At 37.0% G+C, this 17,466-nt stretch overlaps 1 protein-coding gene across 3 annotated transcripts in view; it reads right to left on the bottom strand.

Moving 5' to 3' along the window:
* The window catches only part of LOC149786964 (uncharacterized), a 161,413-nt gene that overhangs the window by 78,083 nt on the left and 65,864 nt on the right, over nt 1-17,466 (bottom strand). For all 3 annotated transcript variants that reach the window (XM_089977517.1, XM_089977516.1, XM_089977518.1), the window contains exons 5-6: nt 10,527-10,786; nt 4,721-4,997 (exon numbers count right to left, since the gene is read on the bottom strand). In XM_089977517.1, coding sequence (XP_089833643.1) covers nt 4,721-4,997; nt 10,527-10,786 — 537 coding nt within the window. The remainder of the gene's footprint in view (nt 1-4,720; nt 4,998-10,526; nt 10,787-17,466) is intronic.

The following is a 17,466-nucleotide window of genomic DNA, read 5'->3' on the forward strand; positions in this document are numbered from 1 at the left end:
GGCATTAACAAACAAAGCATTTGTTAGAATAATACTATAATAATTTTAAAACTTTCTTTAAAGAGATTTACTCATATAGTCAGAGTACATTCTTCCTTGAAGCTTGAGAATGTGGAACATATTACATCATACAAAGTAAAAATAATTACAATTTAGTTATACATTATTTCATTATCATTAATACTAAATTCTATTATATGTATGATCACTTAAGAATGCCTTTTCCTTAAATACATAGTTTTCTTTATTGAGGTGGAGAATGGTGGATGCTGTGTAAGACTGATTTTAATAATGTAATACTTACCTGTCACTGCTGAATTGCTTACCTGTTCCAGGACACATATCCCACAGTCCAAGTCCTTACTTCAAACCTCCCGTTACATGCAACATACTAAACATATTACAGTTTGATCTCCACATCATAGGTTCCTGAAGGATACTCCTCATGAATCTGAATTGTACCCACACTAAGGTCAGATCATTAAAGTGAGCTGTTAGCCGGGAATTTTATAATAATGGCTGGCAAATGCTATATAATTAAAATTACTTTTACCATCCACCCCCAGAAAACTAAATTGTATTAGGAGCATTAAAATTCCTGCAAGGATTCTTATAATAATGAAGATGGATGCCATACACGAACACTTCAGAATTTGAGGAGTGAAAGGTTCCAAATCGTCATGTGACTATGGGGGATATTCTTACGTTTCACTGATCTCAAAGTGCAACTGCACCATCGAAGAAGAGCCAATACATGGCATTGAGGTTTATATGGGGGAAGAAGTGTTTTTCATCATCTGTTTATAAGTGTGCTGACTCATGGCCACGTCCCAAACAGAGTTTGTCTATAACTTTAAAATAGACTGTTCATACCCACTTGGTACAAGACAAACATGTGGGATGAGTCATTTGTGCAACATTATGAACACACAGTTCCTCCAGTCTTATATAATTATTGTAATCCAACAATTATAATCAAGCTGGCAAAGCAAGTGTTTATTACTTATTCAGTTTCCACAACTGATGCACCAGAAGGGAGGTGGGTGGTGGGAATTAATGTTGTTGTTGTTGTTGTTATAGGGTTTAACGCCATTTTGCAGCACAATATAGGCTATACATGGCGGCCAGCATTAATGGTGGAGGAAAAACCCCAGAAAGAACCACTGCTCTCACATACCCACTTTGGCCGAATCCGAGACTCGAACCGGCGCAGACAGAGGTGAGATGGCAGTGATCCGTGATGGAGACCACTCGACCACTCGGGTCCCCGGTGGAAATTATGATTGAACAATGGGACTTAATGTTCAAGAAGAGGCAAGCAAGGCAATCGAGGCTGATCATGAATTGCTGATATTAAAATTAATTTTCTACAGATTGTGTATGCAATGGAACCCCTCTGGTGGCATAAGTAGTTGGAGTGTCTGCCTTGGATGTGGGAGGCTGTGGGTTCAAACCCCAGCCGAGTCACACCAAAGACTTCTAAAAATGGTACTAACAGGTGCCTTGCTTGGCGCTTAGGATTAAGAGGTTAGTGTTAGGCCTGTTAGGACTGGTGTCAGGATAATGTGACTCGGTGAAACATGATACTACATATCTGTGGCATGATGTTCCAGTGTTTTCCAGTGCTAGGCATAACTGTAAACTGCTACACTGCAGATAGCATAGCGATATGACTGAAGAATTGATAAAGCTATGTTAAAAATCCCGATCATACACACAAGCATGCAATGGAAGAATAGTTCAAAGAACTCTATCAGAGAAACTATAACGTGTTAAACTACACTTTCTTTGTTTTTAATAGTGTAAGTCCTATGAAACATTTCTACCATGTATGATCAGAAGAAACAGTTAAAAATATTTACCTAATGGCTGCTATAGAAGCTATGCCACTGATACTAGTGCCATAACAAACACTACTGCACCAAAGCATCTACTGTGATACATTCCCTGTAAGTGTTAATCAAAGTTATTAGTTATTAAGGGGAGTTTAAAATTGGATTTCCAAATGATACATGTGGAAGTTACACCACAGACACTGGAGATGCCTTACATACAATTTTGATAGAGCATGTCTTAAGAATAATCATGACTATTATCACAAATGGCTCAGCCATTCTTGAAAAGTTGAAAAAATATATTTTTATATAACTATCTGGACCAGTGAGATTAATAGTCCAGAAAGCTACCTGGATCAATGAGACTTGTACAAAAAGTTGCATATGAAATTCTCCTTTCATGGGACCATCCACTGAGGAGTAGTGATAACAAGATTTGTGAGAAGGCCAATGAGGTAGCCATAGTGGATTTTCTGGCAAAGATGATTTTTGAGCAACTTATAATTCCTGCCACAAAGTTAGGAAAAGATTTCAGACCTTTTCCAGACCAAAATATAAAAATTTCCAGACTTAACCATGTCACAAGTTTATTGACCTTATGATAGCAACAGGGGATGCATTTTCCAGAATTTTCGGAATAAATAAAAATGGATAGTTTTCTGCATAATTCAAGTGTGCCGAGTCTAAGCTTGAATGTATCTTCATAATATCTTTCCAGATAAATTCTCAAGAAGCATTGAAACACATGCACCATCCATTTTTAATATTGGTCATGGTCACCTTTTGCAAAATCTTGACTTCATGTTATTTCAAGACGATATCTGCATATTTCTTACATACGGGTATATAGAAATGTAGGGTGACCATTTTTCTTTAAGAATAAATAGACTTTTCCTGTGTTCCAGATACTTCGGAAGCCTTTCTGTACATTTTTATCATGTGACCTCCCCCCATATTTGTAAGAAATAGTATATTCTTGAATCATTCACATGTTGAAATTATAAGTTTCTCTAAAATATGTTTTATGCATACTTTTTATAAAAAGAATTCAAAATTGAAACCACCTTTATGATACTGTTTCAAGTAAATTCACAACATGCATCCAAACACATCCACCATCCACCATTTTAATATTGGTCTTTTGTCATTATTTGCAAAAGCTTCACCACTTGTTATTTCAAGCTGAAATTTGCATATTACTTGCATATGGTAATACAGAAATATTTTTTGAACATTCAGCTTTAATAACAAATGTACTTCTTCATTGTTTCTGGTACTTCTTAAAGCCTTTCTGTGCCTTGTTTAAGTGACCTCCCACAATCATTTTTTCATAAAATACCGAAATGACAAGTCATACACAAGTTGACATTATATCTTACTCTTAAAACATAGCATAATCATTACAATATTCTTGTACATACATATATTGATCTGAAATGACAATTTAGTAAACAGAAATTGACACTTTTGATTATATTATAAGACAGTATTGGTCAAGTTTTATATTTTAAAGTTAATGACAAAAAATAAGCAAACAAAAATAATTCACATTGAATACTCCCAAAGTTCTACAAAGTATGTCAGTCACATGGACAAATTCCTCATTCACTCTTTCATACTGTTCAGGTTTTCCACTAATTTATTATTACAGTAAATCTGCATTTATATGGTGTATATTGTGAATGTTGCAATGTAAAACTTTGGATGTCAATATTTTGTTCTTAATAATTCTGATCAATTTTGAGAAATACCATACAGTTCATGAAGCAGTATTCAATTGTGAAATCAGAGAGTGTGAGAGAAGGATCTGGCATTGTATTCTGATGAAATATTTATGATTGTTTTATTTGTTAAATAAAATGATATGTACAGATCGAGTGTTTGTTCTTTATAATTTCAATATTCAGAATAGATTGATACTCACAATAAATGCCATGAATTGGTTTTCTTTTCTTCAAAATAATTTAAATTGTATCTCTTTTTGCCTGTACTAAACACGAAAATTTTAAATTAAATAAGCCCACCAGTTCATCTAGATCTCACCCATCATTTGTAAATACAAGTCTGAATCAAACCTCGAAAATAAATTACACAAAAAACTGTACCAAAAAGTTTTAATACATTTAATATAAAAAATGAAAACACATGTGTATCATATGATTCCTTGGTATAAATGTTCTCTTTGTCATAAAATGGGTTTGTGTGTGTTTCTGAACTCAATTTATGCTGTATTATTGCAATTATTTACATTTTTATGGACCCAGGAAGAGTTACTCTTCAGTCTAATGTGTTGAGGTGCCAATATTTGATGACTCACCATGTCTTTAGATGAAATCACAGTATTTCCAAAATAGCTACTAAATCCTAAAGTCTGAGCACAATGTAATGCAAATAATAATAGAAATAAATAAACCAGGTCCTGTCAACTGAATTGAACACAATTATTTGTCACCAAAACGACTAATGTTCATTCAAGGAAAAAATAATTTTCAGTTAAAATTCCTTATATGAAAAACTAAGATGCAGTTTCAGAACCAGAATGAGGGTCAAATAAACATTTTGAAATCACTCTTTGTCAACAAGGTCAAGTACTTTAGCAGCTAGCCAATCAGAAATAAGGTTAGTTTTCTGTAAAAAAAACAAAAAAAACAAGACCGGTACTTGTATCTCATCAACATGTTGACTTCTATACATAAACTAAGCAATGTGTTTGTCTATGATGACCAATTCGTAATGTACAAACTCATAAAGAAAGTTAGTATTTAATGTTATTTACTAAATGAACCTACACTCTATAATCATGAAAATTAACACATGTAATATATGTGTGAGTGTACACACATACACACACACTGGCATATATATATGCTTATTAATAAACTTACCTATTGGTTCTAGTGACTCATAATGGTGTTCCCAGATATGTCCAAGGAGAATTGGATCTCCCTGAAAATTATCCTGGCCAACAACCCACGCAATACTGTCATCACTGCCTGAGGAAGGCGAGCTTGTCACAATCATAATATCTCTCTGTAATGTCCTAGCCATTGCAACCACCAATACATGGTCTGCCCATTCACCATTCTTTGCCATTCTTGCACAGTACTCCTCAAAACTCTCATTGTACATGAATTCAGCAAAGTTTATGTTGCCACCAGATACCTGTGTAGTTAAAAAAAGATTTCTTATTCTGATCCATGATATTCATATCAACAGTCTTAACAACTCTAGAAGTTATACCATCCAACAATGATTTGTGTCTGTTATTTTCGTTTAATCTTATCGGTTCATTCCAATCTACTGATGTCCACATTCATAATAAACATAGAAGTTATAACATCCAACATCGACTCGTATCTGGTATTTTCATTAGCCAGATCAAATTCTGATACCCTGTCAGTTGGAAACAAATACCAGGTCAGAGTGACGTCAGGATTAATGTGATATTGTCATTAGTCATTAGTCAGACGTAAACCTGATATCTGGTCAGTTGGAAACAAATTACCAGGTCAGTTGGAAACAAATACCAGGTCAGTGTGATGTCAGGATTAATGTGATGTTGTCATTAGAAGAAAACCTGATACCTGATCAGTTGCATACAAATACCAGGTCAGCATGATGTCAGGATTAATGTAATATTGTCACGAAGTTGCTCAGTATGTCTTCAATATGACTCCACATGAAAATTGTACAAAAATAATGATAAAAGAGAATGTTTGGGACAAGATGTGGAATATCTATTGCATGGTTTTGTGTGCTTGATGTAAACATCTGAGTCAGCAAGTTTCTTATCAACACATTATAATTCCATTTCAATTCTTTCTATGTGAATTTTATATGAAAAAGGAATACTGTGGTATGTTTTATTTATGTGGATCTCAATTTTGATGGTTTTGTAAAGTAACACATTTTGAGGTAACTTAAATTCATGGTTTTGCCTCCAAGAACTTAAATTTCGTGATTTTGCCTATTAAAGTTTGCATGTTTATAGGCAATTAATTTTTTGGATTAACCTCTAAAAATTCCCCCAAAAAGAGTACAAAGAATAAAACTATGTTGACAAGAAACAGTGGTTGTTTCAATGATTAAAACAAAACTACCACAATATGAACACCTGTCACGATCAATCCCTCATATTCAAAATCAAAGGGAGACAATGCAGCAACACGTTAATCAGTTAGTAAAGCACCTGTGCATGGTCTCTTATTTTAAACCACCGTATATAAAGGTGCAACATCAATTAATTTCTGATGACCATGGCATTATCACATCGGTTCAAGAGTGGTAAAATTCAACACAAATTCCAGTTTGCATGGATGTCATCATCCCATATCTGAACCAAACACAAGACCATGTGACCCTTGCACCATAGAGTTAGAACATCTGATATATTCTAAGCTCATGATTAGACCTGACTGTATGTGGCTCTAAGAATGTTGAACTTGTTTTTTTCTTTTCTTCAGCGACTATAGAATTATTTACATAACAAACGTGTGAATTAGGAGATTTTGAATCATATGTTCAGTCTTATACAAGTAGCATGTATTATTCTTCTACTAATAACATTTATTCTTATTTCTTTCATTTTCGTTAATACTAGTGTTAGAATACCTTGCGATTTTCTTGATTGCCTCTATTTTTACTTATGCCATCACATCCTGATTTAAGGAATACAATACAGATCTCTCCGCAGCCAGAAACTGGTGGTCAGGTGCTTCTTTACCATGTGTGGCTAATTTTTAGCTGTGTCTTTAATTTCATAGCATGGGAAGTCTGCTTATTCCAAAAAGATTTTCCCTTGCAGAAAACATGAAGACATGTTTGTTTTTGGAGTTTTAGTGCAACAAATATGTATATAAAGCATATGAAGCTCAATTGCATAATGGTAAATATTTGTGAATTTCATTCTTTGATACAAAAGAAAAATCAGTACTCCAATCAAGCTTTCATGCTTTTCAAATTAAGAAAAATTCATCATTGTCTGCACCCATCTGGTCAAGTATCCTACTAGTTCAGCATCAAAAGGAAACAGCAAACATAGGGAATGAAGTCTGAATGCACGCACACACGTGTATATATATATATGTGTGTGTGTGTGTGTGTGTGTGTGTTTGTGTCAGACCTGCAAACCCTGACAAGATCATATCAGTAGTGCACTTGTTTTTATTCTGTCTGAAAGTTTTACCAGTTGTCAGTAAAGTATAGCAAAATATCATAAACTTCTAAAAGTTTAAAAGTATGGTATTCGAATCCTGTAGTGACAGTAAACATTATGTTCAACTGAAAAGTATGTAAAGTACACACACACCTTGTTTACTACCGGTACAGCTGCACAAACTTCAGTTCCATACCCTATGCAGCTCAATGACTTGTTGCTATCTCTCAACTCAATGCAATCATATCTCCCTTCAAGAGACACTCAAATTGACACATGATGTCCAATAAACAAAACTATGTCCCTTGCTGCTTTTCTTCACAAGAATCTCAATATTCCTTTTTATACTTCTGTGCTTATTAACACTTTTTAAGAGGCTTATTTTCCCCTTGTCTTCAGGACACATGGTAATAATTATATGGAAAAATGGGAATCAGCCTGGAAATGGGTGAACATAAAATAGAGTATATATGGGGTTGGCTGTCCAGGATTGGTTACCAGTAATAATTTATGTTTTAGGAAAAAGAATCGTTTGAGAGCGTAACCTATTTGTAAGTGAGAAGAAAAAAAACTAGAGACAGTTTTACTGATGGAATTTCAGTCCTTTAACAGTCTTGAGTTTGGAACACTCATTACTAAAATTAGCACCAGACTCTTTGGTACAGAACTGAATCAGAAAGCACGTTTCAAACACATACAGGTCCAGTTATTGAATTTCTAATATCATAGTGTTTGCATAGGTTTACTAAGGGAACTGAATTAGTACTGTGAGTCCTTCAACATGCATCACTTGCTGGACGCCATTTTTAAAATAATCAATAATCAACAGTTTGATCATGCAGATGCTTTGCATGAAAAGTATATGCAGCTTAGAGCGTCTGAGGTACTGTTGTATACTTAGTCTGGTTCTCTGACTAATTCCACTAATTTGACTAATCTGGATCCATATCAAACACAGATGAACCAATTATCTTTCAGAGGTCTCAGAAATGCTTAATCACGCATATCTGGATGCCAAATTTTTTTATATCTGGAACGTAGAAAATCACTGAGGTGGGAGTCCTCCATATGCATGTAATAGGTGTGCGGCAAATTTCAAAGATTTGCCAGTCCTGCTTCAGCCACCTGCTTTGTGGGAAAATGTGTTGATCAATTAGCTGTGTTGATATTTACAATGACAGAATTCAGTGACTGAAAGACCCCTTGATGTACATACATATTCCCACATATAACGGTGCACCATCAATTAATTTCTGATGAGCATGGCATTATCACATCGGTTCAAGAATGGTAAAACTCAACTTAAATTCCAGTTTGCATGGATGTCATCATTTCATATCTGAACCAAATGCACGACCATCTGTCCCTTGCACCATAGAGTTAGAACATCTGATATATTCTGAGCTCATGATAAGACCTGACTGTATGTAGCTCTAAGAATGTTGAACTTGTTTTTCTTGTTCAGCGACTTTAGAATTATTTACATAACAAACATGTCTGAATTAAGAGATTTTGAATCACATGTTCAGTCTTAAACAAACAGCATTTATTATTCTTATACTAATAACATGTATTCTTTTGTTTTCCATTTTTGGTAACACTAGTGTTAGAATACCTTGCAGTTTTCTTGTTTGCCTATATTTTTACTTATGCCTTCACATCCTGATTTAAGGATCTCTAGGAATCAAACGCAGCCAGAAATTGGTGGGCAGGTGCTTCTTTACCATGTGTGGCTAATTTGTATCAGTGTCATTAATTTCATAGCACAGGATATCTGCTTAATCCAGAAAGATTTTCCTTTGAAGAAGACAAGAAGACAATTTGGTTTTGGAGTTTTAGTACAACAAATATATAAAGCATATGAAGCTCATAGTGTAATGATAAAGATTTGTGTAATGATAAAGATTTGTGAATTTCATTCTTTGGTACAAAAAGATCAAAACTCCAATCAAGCTTTCATGCTTTTCAAATTAAGAAAAATTCAACATTGACTGCACCCATCTGGTCAAGTATCCTACTAGTTCAGTATCAAAAAGAAACAGCAGACATAGGGAATGAAGTCCGAACACACACATGTATATATGTATATGAGTGTGTGTGTGTGTTTTGTCTGACTGCCAACCCTGACAAGATCGTCTTAGTAAGGCAGCTGGGGTTTTTTGTCTAAAAGTTTTACCAGTTTTCAATACGGTGTAGCAAAATATCATAAACTTCTAAAAGCTTAAAAGTATGGTATTCAAAAACCAGTAGTGACAGTAAACATTATGTTCAACTGAAAAGTATGTAAAGTACACGTAAACCTTATTTACCACTAGTACAGCTGTACAAACTTCAGTTCCACACCTTATGCAGCTCAATGGCTTGTTTCTATCTCTCAACTTGATGTAATTCTTGGAATGTTCTTTTTCTCCATTTCACATGACGACCGCAATCATATCTCCCTTCAAGAGACATACTCAAATTGACACATGATGTCCAATAAACGAAACTATGTCCCTTGCTGCTTTCTTCATAAGAATCTCAATATTCCTTTTTATACTTCTGTGCTTATTAACACTTTTTAAGAGGCTTATTTTCCCCTCGTCTTCAGGACACATGGTAATAATTATATGGAAAATGGGAATCAGCCTGGAAATGGGTGAACATAAAATAGAGTATATATGGTTTTGGCTGTCCAGGATTGGTAAATAATGTAAGATATGTTGTAGGAAAAAGAATCTTTTGAAAGCTTAACCTAGTTGTAAGTGAGAAGAAAAAAAAAACAGAGACAGGTTTATTGATGGAATTTCAGTCCTTTAACAGTCTTGAGTTTGGAACACTCATTACATGTACTAAAATTAGCACCTGACTCTTTGGTGCGGAATTGAAAGCACATGTTTCAAACACATGCAGGTCCAGAAAATGCTGAGGCTCATATCCTTGCCTCTACACAGAAGCTGACATCCAGGTTTCTTCTATACTGATAAATATAGGTTTGATCATGAGCACTCAGAAATATTAAGTTATTGAATTTTTAATATGGTGTTTGAATAGGTTTACTAAGGGAACTGAATTAGTACCACGAGTCCTTCAACATTCGTCACTTGCTGGACACCATTTTTAAAATAGTCTATAATCAACAGTTTGATCATGTAGATGCTTTGTATGAAAAGTATATGCAGTTTATAGCATATGAGGTACGGTTGTATAGTTAGTCTGGTTCCCTGACTAATTCCACTAACTCCACTAATCTGGATCCATATCAAATACAGATGAACCAATTATGCTTATTTTTCAGCAACAACCAGTTTTCCATTGTTTCTGCTTTTCTTACATAAGTCCGTATTTAAGGGTCATTTTAGTAACACTTACGGCAAAATCGTTAGGGTATATATATATATATATATATATATATATATATATATATATATATCCTTATACCTAGTTATATTTTCTAATTTAATTTAGATACTAATTTACATACGGAAATGATTTTTAGAAAATAATGACTTTCATATTCCAGCTTCATGGTATGGGCAGTATAGAATCGTTCTTACCTGCAGTACTCGATTAGCTTTCAAGAAGGCAACAGCGTTCTGGCGTAATTGTTGTGAAGATATTTGTACTGGACAGTTTAGTTGCTGAAGCTGACTGGACACAGCCTCAAAGAAGCAGTTCCCATTACCAGGAGTTTCTCCATGAAACTGCAGACCCATAGTTTGACAGTTTCTTTCCAAAGTAGATCGGCTAGAAAGGGCACCTTGTGTCGATTTGTGTAGAACCTGGTACAACAATTTAGGATCAGCACAAGTTACTCCTGCAAACAAAAGATGCTTACATTCTTACTGCTGACTATAAATAAATCCATACACAGACTCAAACATCTTTGCATGTTTTCTAAACTTTACTAATTGATTGGGTAACTATGTCCATGCAGTAATTAACATCTAGCCAAATTATGTTAGTCTAAAACTGGATGTATGTCTTACTGTACTAATTTAACAGCATATCAAAAGCAGTGAAGCAAACTACCAACCCCAGTCAGCAGTTAACATTTAACGTATGAAGCAACTAACTCAGGTGTAGTAGTGAGAACAAGATTTTCAAAATGTCCATCAGTTCAGCCCTTCTTTCATTTAGGGACAACTAGACATCATAAAAAGTGTTTCAGTAAAATTCCTAAGTTAAGACCATTGTCCTTTATGCAGGTGACTTAACATTTTAAATATGGATGCTATTGTAACCATATTTTTAAAATGGCCACCATACTGTCTGAAAACTCCACCACTTTCATTTACAACCAGCTAGACATCCTAAGACCTTTTCTAAGTTAAACCCCAATATTGGTATGACTGTTATTTTAGGAGCGTGAACAAAAAGAAAGTTAACAAAAAATAACTACTGTGGTAGCCATTATGGATGTCCAAGTAGCTCAATCATTTTCACAGGGCCCCAAGTGGCCAATTGGTCAAAAGCGCTCACCATTACAGATCGCTGCCATCTTACCTCTGTCTGCGTGGGTTCGAGTCTCAGATTCGGCCAATATGGGTATGTGAGAAAGCTTTCCAGTAGCTTCTCAGGGCTCGGTGGTTATTTCCAGGGTTTTCCCGGGTTCTTCCTCCACCATTTATACTGGCCACCATGTATAGCCTATCTTGTGCTGAAAAAGGCATTAAACCCTATAACAATATAACAACCATCATTTTCACTGAAAACTCACTAGGCCATGCATGCACAGGGTACAGGCAATATAAGCGATGTTTTTAAAGCCACACCATATGATGTAAATTAAAAGGTAACATCACTTCATGCCCGCAGGCCATATTTTGCCCACCCTGAACCAGACAATAGCATGAATGTATCTGTACAACTTGGATACAATCCATTCAGTAGTTTAAGAGTAGTAATAACAAACTTGTTCTAATACAAAATGGAACCTGGATTAAAAACCAATGCATAATCTTTTCTGGTTGATGACAAATGGAGCTAAAAATAAAGGCCCTCAAATACCAAAAAAAAATCCTATAGAGGAATGGTTAATATGATGCTCAACATGAATTTAAAACCCAATACAACTGTCGAGGCTTACAACAACATCTGTGTGATCTGTGAATTGTGAGCTCCTTGTTTCTTTGGTTTATTTCATATGAGAGAAGTTAGAAAATACAAACACATAGACATGCATAGAAAATAACTATAATTTTTTTAAAAAAATCAGTTTGTAACAATTTATTGGCATGGTAAATGAACAAGAATAGGTAAAGCAATAATGTGACCTGATTTTTAAGTGTTACCAATTACAATTCATAATCCCGATACTTAAGACAATTCTGCATAATCCATATACAGGTCAATTCAGTAAAATTTGTTGTCTTATAGGTTGTAAAATAGGGTATTTTGAATCAATCACTAGTGAGCCTTTTGCACACTTTGCTAGTTTCCTCATCAACCAAAATAGGTATGTCCCGAGTAGATATTTTTATTATAGACAGGAAACTTATATCTTTTTATAAATGCTACTGCCTGACTATACAATGACCGAGTCAAAGTCTGATATTTCATGTAATGGGATTCTACGTAATGTATGGTCACAAATTATGATTAAAACATAAAAATTGTTCTCCAGTTTCTAATTTATAAACAAAGACTAAAAATGTAGTGATCTACTGGTTATACTGCAGGATTTGCAACTCAACTGGTTATACTGCAGGGTTTGTAACTCAACTGGTTATACTGCAGGGTTTGAACCTCAACTGGTTATACTACAGGGTTTGAACCTCAACTGGTTATACTGCATGGTTTGAAACTCAACTGGTTATACTGCAGGGTTTGAAACTCAACTGGTTATACTACAGGGTTTGAACCTCAACTGGTTATACTACAGGGTTTGAACCTCAACTGGTTATACTAAAGGGTTTGAACCTCAACTGGTTATACTGCAGGGTTTGAACCTCAACTGGTTATACTGCAGGGTTTGAAACTCAACTGGTTATACTACAGGGTTTGAACCTCAACTGGTTATACTGCAGGGTTTGAACCTCAACTGGTTATACTGCAGGGTTTGAACCTCAACTGGTTATACTACAGGGTTTGAACCTCAACTGGTTATACTGCAGGGTTTGCAACTCAACTGGTTATACTGCAGGGTTTGAACCTCAACTGGTTATACTACAGGGTTTGAACCTCAACTGGTTATACTACAGGGTTTGCAACTCAACTGGTTATACTGCATGGTTTGAACCTCAACTGGTTATACTGCAGGGTTTGAAACTCAACTGGTTATACTACAGGGTTTGAACCTCAACTGGTTATACTGCAGGGTTTGAACCTCAACTGGTTATACTACAGGGTTTGCAACTCAACTGGTTATACTGCAGGGTTTGAACCAGCAGCAGGGGGGGCGAATCGGACATTTGTCTGAATCGTCATTTGGCTTAATTAATACTTTCTGCACTCAGCGGATCCGGTGTCGTCAGCGCCCGGTAAAAAAAAAGACGACGTCGTCGTCGGGGGATCGTCCAATCGTCATTTAGTTTAATTGATACCTTCTGCACTCAGCGATCCCAGCGTTGTCAGCGTTCGGTAAAAAAGCGCGACGACCGCGTCGATGTCATCGCCCCCCCTGCTGCTAAGGGGTTACAATGATCTTACAATGAAGATCTTTATGATCTTACAATTTAACCGAATATTTGGTCAAGTCCGATACGATATCGTGTCCGAGGATCATGTAAATTTATCGTTACGAATCCATGTGGGGTCGACTGAGCATGACTAAAAAAGTTTCGAAAAACATTGAAGTCCATGTCACCGCCGCACCATGTCTGCCAAATATTTCGTAGCGTGTGTGTATCAACGCCGTTGAATACAGCAAGAATATTACAGTTATCTCTGATTACTTTGGGAATCTGAGTGCATCGTTGAGTGACATATATCACGTCAGTGTTTTTATGCCTGCCTCTGGAAAATATCCTAGCTGGGTTTTTTTGATTGTCTAACATAACATCATCGTACACGACTAGATTGTTAACGTCGCTATCAATATCATCAATACCTGGTGCATCATTGATATCTGTAATAAACTCAATAACATTTTTTTCAGTGATCGCTGATGCATTTTCGTTAAAATCTTTCAACACCTCGTAGCATCGTTGATCATCTACGCTAGGGGCGATTAAATACAACTTGTCCCACTTCATCCATCTCATTATTAAATTAAGTAACAATTGTGTCTTGCCGGATCCAGATGGTCCGATGATAATCATCCGGATCGAGTTTGGTAACGCTGCAACATGCTTAACTGGTTCTCTTGTTTTAGTCGCCGAAAAATCAATTATATTCATATCTCTGTACATAAATTATGGATCTATATTGTGTGAAGTGTAGAGTGCGTACTGGCACAAATGATATGACAACCGTTACAACAAGAAATAACAGATCGGCGCTTACTGGTAAGTGTGTACAATGCGGTATAAAGAAGTTTAGATTCATTTCTATTAGACCCGGGGACGCTTTAAAAAAAAAGCGAGGAGGTGATATTGCAGCCAAGTTATCAAAACTCCCCGGAACACCGTGGGCAAAGTATCCAGGAGAAAAACACCTCCCAGGATATAGCTACTGTGGCCCCGGAACACGATTAGATATCAGACTCGATGATCAAAATCAGACCAAAACCCGGTGAGTATCCAATAAACGCTATCGATAAGGCTTGTCATGCTCATGATGTTGCTTACTACAAAAGTAGCGATCTGCAACAGCGTCATATCGCGGACGTAAAATTAATTCACGCGTTAAATGATATTCCTGATAAATCATTCAAAGAAAAATTGGCTTCATGGTTGGTAAAATCGGCTATGAAAGGTAAATTAATGATGGGCGCTGGTAATTAATAACAACATGGAATCCATCTATTATTCTCCGAGAGGATACTGGAAAGGAAAAGCCGCAATTGGTAAGCTTGCAAGCGCTGCAAAGGTAACAAAGGCCACTGCGGCTAATTGGTTATCCAAACAGGCTATATGGCAAATCTATCTACCACCGCCTAAACAAATCAACTTTTCGCGCTTTGATGTCAGCGTACCCAACGAAGTTCATCAGGCTGATATACTATTTCTGCCGCATGACAACGGTTACAAATACGCGCTAACCGTAGTTGATGTTGCGAGTCGATACAAACAAGCGGAACCGTTAAAAACAAAGTCAGCAACTGAAGTAGCCGATGCGTTTGAGCGGATTTATCGAAGAGGTCCTCTGCGCTGGCCAAATCTATTACAAGTTGATCCTGGTAGTGAATTTCGCGGCGCTGTTTTATCAACGCTGAAACATCATAGCGTCGCGGTACGACGAGGTCATACTGCGCTACATCGTGATCAGGCAATTGTTGAACGATTCAATCGGACTGTTGCTGAACGGTTATTTGGATATCAGTACGCGAAGGAATTTATCCAAGAAAAACGATCTCGTGAATGGGTTAAAAGGTTGCCAGGCGTAATTGCAGCGTTAAATAACGAGATTACCCGAGCAATCAACATGAAGCCCAGCGACGCGATTAAAAAAAAGTATATACCCAAAAGATCAAAAATAGATAGCGTTTCCAAGCCGATTCTCGGCGATGTCACTGTTAGATATCTATATGAACCAGGAGAGCTTGAAGGCGGTAAAAAAAGGGCTACTGATCCTATCTGGAGTGTTACCACACATAACATATCAACGATAACACGATCAACTAATAGACCACCAATCTATAGACTGGATTCAACTGCCCCGCAGCGGGGGTTTACACGCGAGCAACTACAAGTGATACCTGACGATACTCAATTGCCCCCGCGTGGTCTTAACTAGCGCCGTTGCGTCTATTACACTCAAGACAGGTTAATCTCACATTGTTTTTAACATGACCGAGACTGTTATCGATCCTGTCCACGGTAAATTGGCGAGTGTCTTTATCCGAATAACGCCAGCGCATTACACAATTACAACTCGCGCAGTGATTATTCTGTTGTTGTCGTAACGCAATTATTAATTCGGCATCAATATCAAAACGCCACTGTTTTTTTTTATCCTGTTGGCGGTAACCCGAGAGTTTTCTATCAATGACGCTTGCATCGATGATGTCGTTAGTGACTTTGTCGGTGACTCCGTCAGTGACTTTGTCACCGGCTTCGTCAATAACAATTCTTCGAAGCTGATTTATCCTCCGTACTCGGGACACTGCAAGATAGACTAGATTTGACCATTCGATGCGATTATCAACTATCCAAACAATTGTGTCCGTGATGGTTAGTCCCTGCGAGGAATGTATTGTCGTTGCGTATCCTAGCGTCCACGGGGATTTATCAGCACGCAGCGCGTTTTCGACGACGCTGATATCAACGAGCACGATACCATTCAGCACGAGAATTTGTTTTTTTGTCCCCGACGCTGTCGGGCCCGGAATTTCAACTTCAATGTTTTGCCGCCGTGTGTCCGCGGGTCTATAACATAACGGCACTGGGCGCGTTGGAAACTTTTCCTTATGCAACGCAAACAACTTCCGCTGAAGTGTGTCTCTGACTATCTTTCTACTCGCTACAATCAAATCGTTTGGTCTCCATGTTTCCCAGAATTCATTTAACGGCGTTTCCGGAATCACCTCGCGGACTATTTCACATTGAACTCTATCCGGCTGTAATCTGATTAATTTTTTAACCTCGCGCAGTTGTTCATCAAGTGCTCGGTAATCAGTATCGGTTTCTTCATAATAGTCCACAAAGCCCTTTAACCAATCATGTGGACCCTCGCCGACAAATGGTGGTGGTTGGCCATGGTCGCCACACATTATCACCGCTGTATTCGCGCGCAGCAACCAATCAAGAAACATTTGTAAAACATCTAACGAAACAGTACATATCTCATCCCAGATGATAACCTCAGGAATAAATTTTTCACCCATTCGATCAGGAGTCCACTCACCGCCGCTGTATCGAAAAAAGCTGTGATAAGTAACGGCGTCAACATTTCGTTGTTTTATCTCTCGCGCTAGTCTATGGGTCGGTGTAAGCACGATTATACTTGCCCGCGTTCGAAATAATTCAATTGCCCGAGTCGTCTTTTCTGACCCGCCACAGCCGCTTAAATAAACTGTTTTATGTCTACAAATTGGATCAGAACACGGTGGTGCATTAGACCATTCTGACAATTTATCACCGCGTAAGTAATTGTTCTCAACGGTGACATCTGCTAACGGGGAATAATCGCGTCGTATTTCTTTTTTAATTCTCCATGTACCCCAACTCTCGTCTGGACTAGTAAACTCGGCTATGTTTTCCTTATACTTTACGTCTATATAAAATGAATCAACGGCTACTCTAACCGCGGTGTCTGGAAATCTATTTATCATCGAGAATAAATTGATAGCGGCGTAACCCAGCATAGATGCCCTCAAATGTGGATATGCCGGGCTGTCTCCATCGCTGTAGGTAACAACTGTACCCAACCTTGTTCCATTGGACAAGAAAGCTG

This window comes from Sinohyriopsis cumingii, chromosome 12 (assembly GCF_028554795.1).
Source record: "Sinohyriopsis cumingii isolate HCF-2022 chromosome 12, ASM2855479v2, whole genome shotgun sequence".
In the NCBI taxonomy this organism is placed as follows: Eukaryota; Metazoa; Mollusca; class Bivalvia; order Unionida; family Unionidae; genus Sinohyriopsis; species Sinohyriopsis cumingii.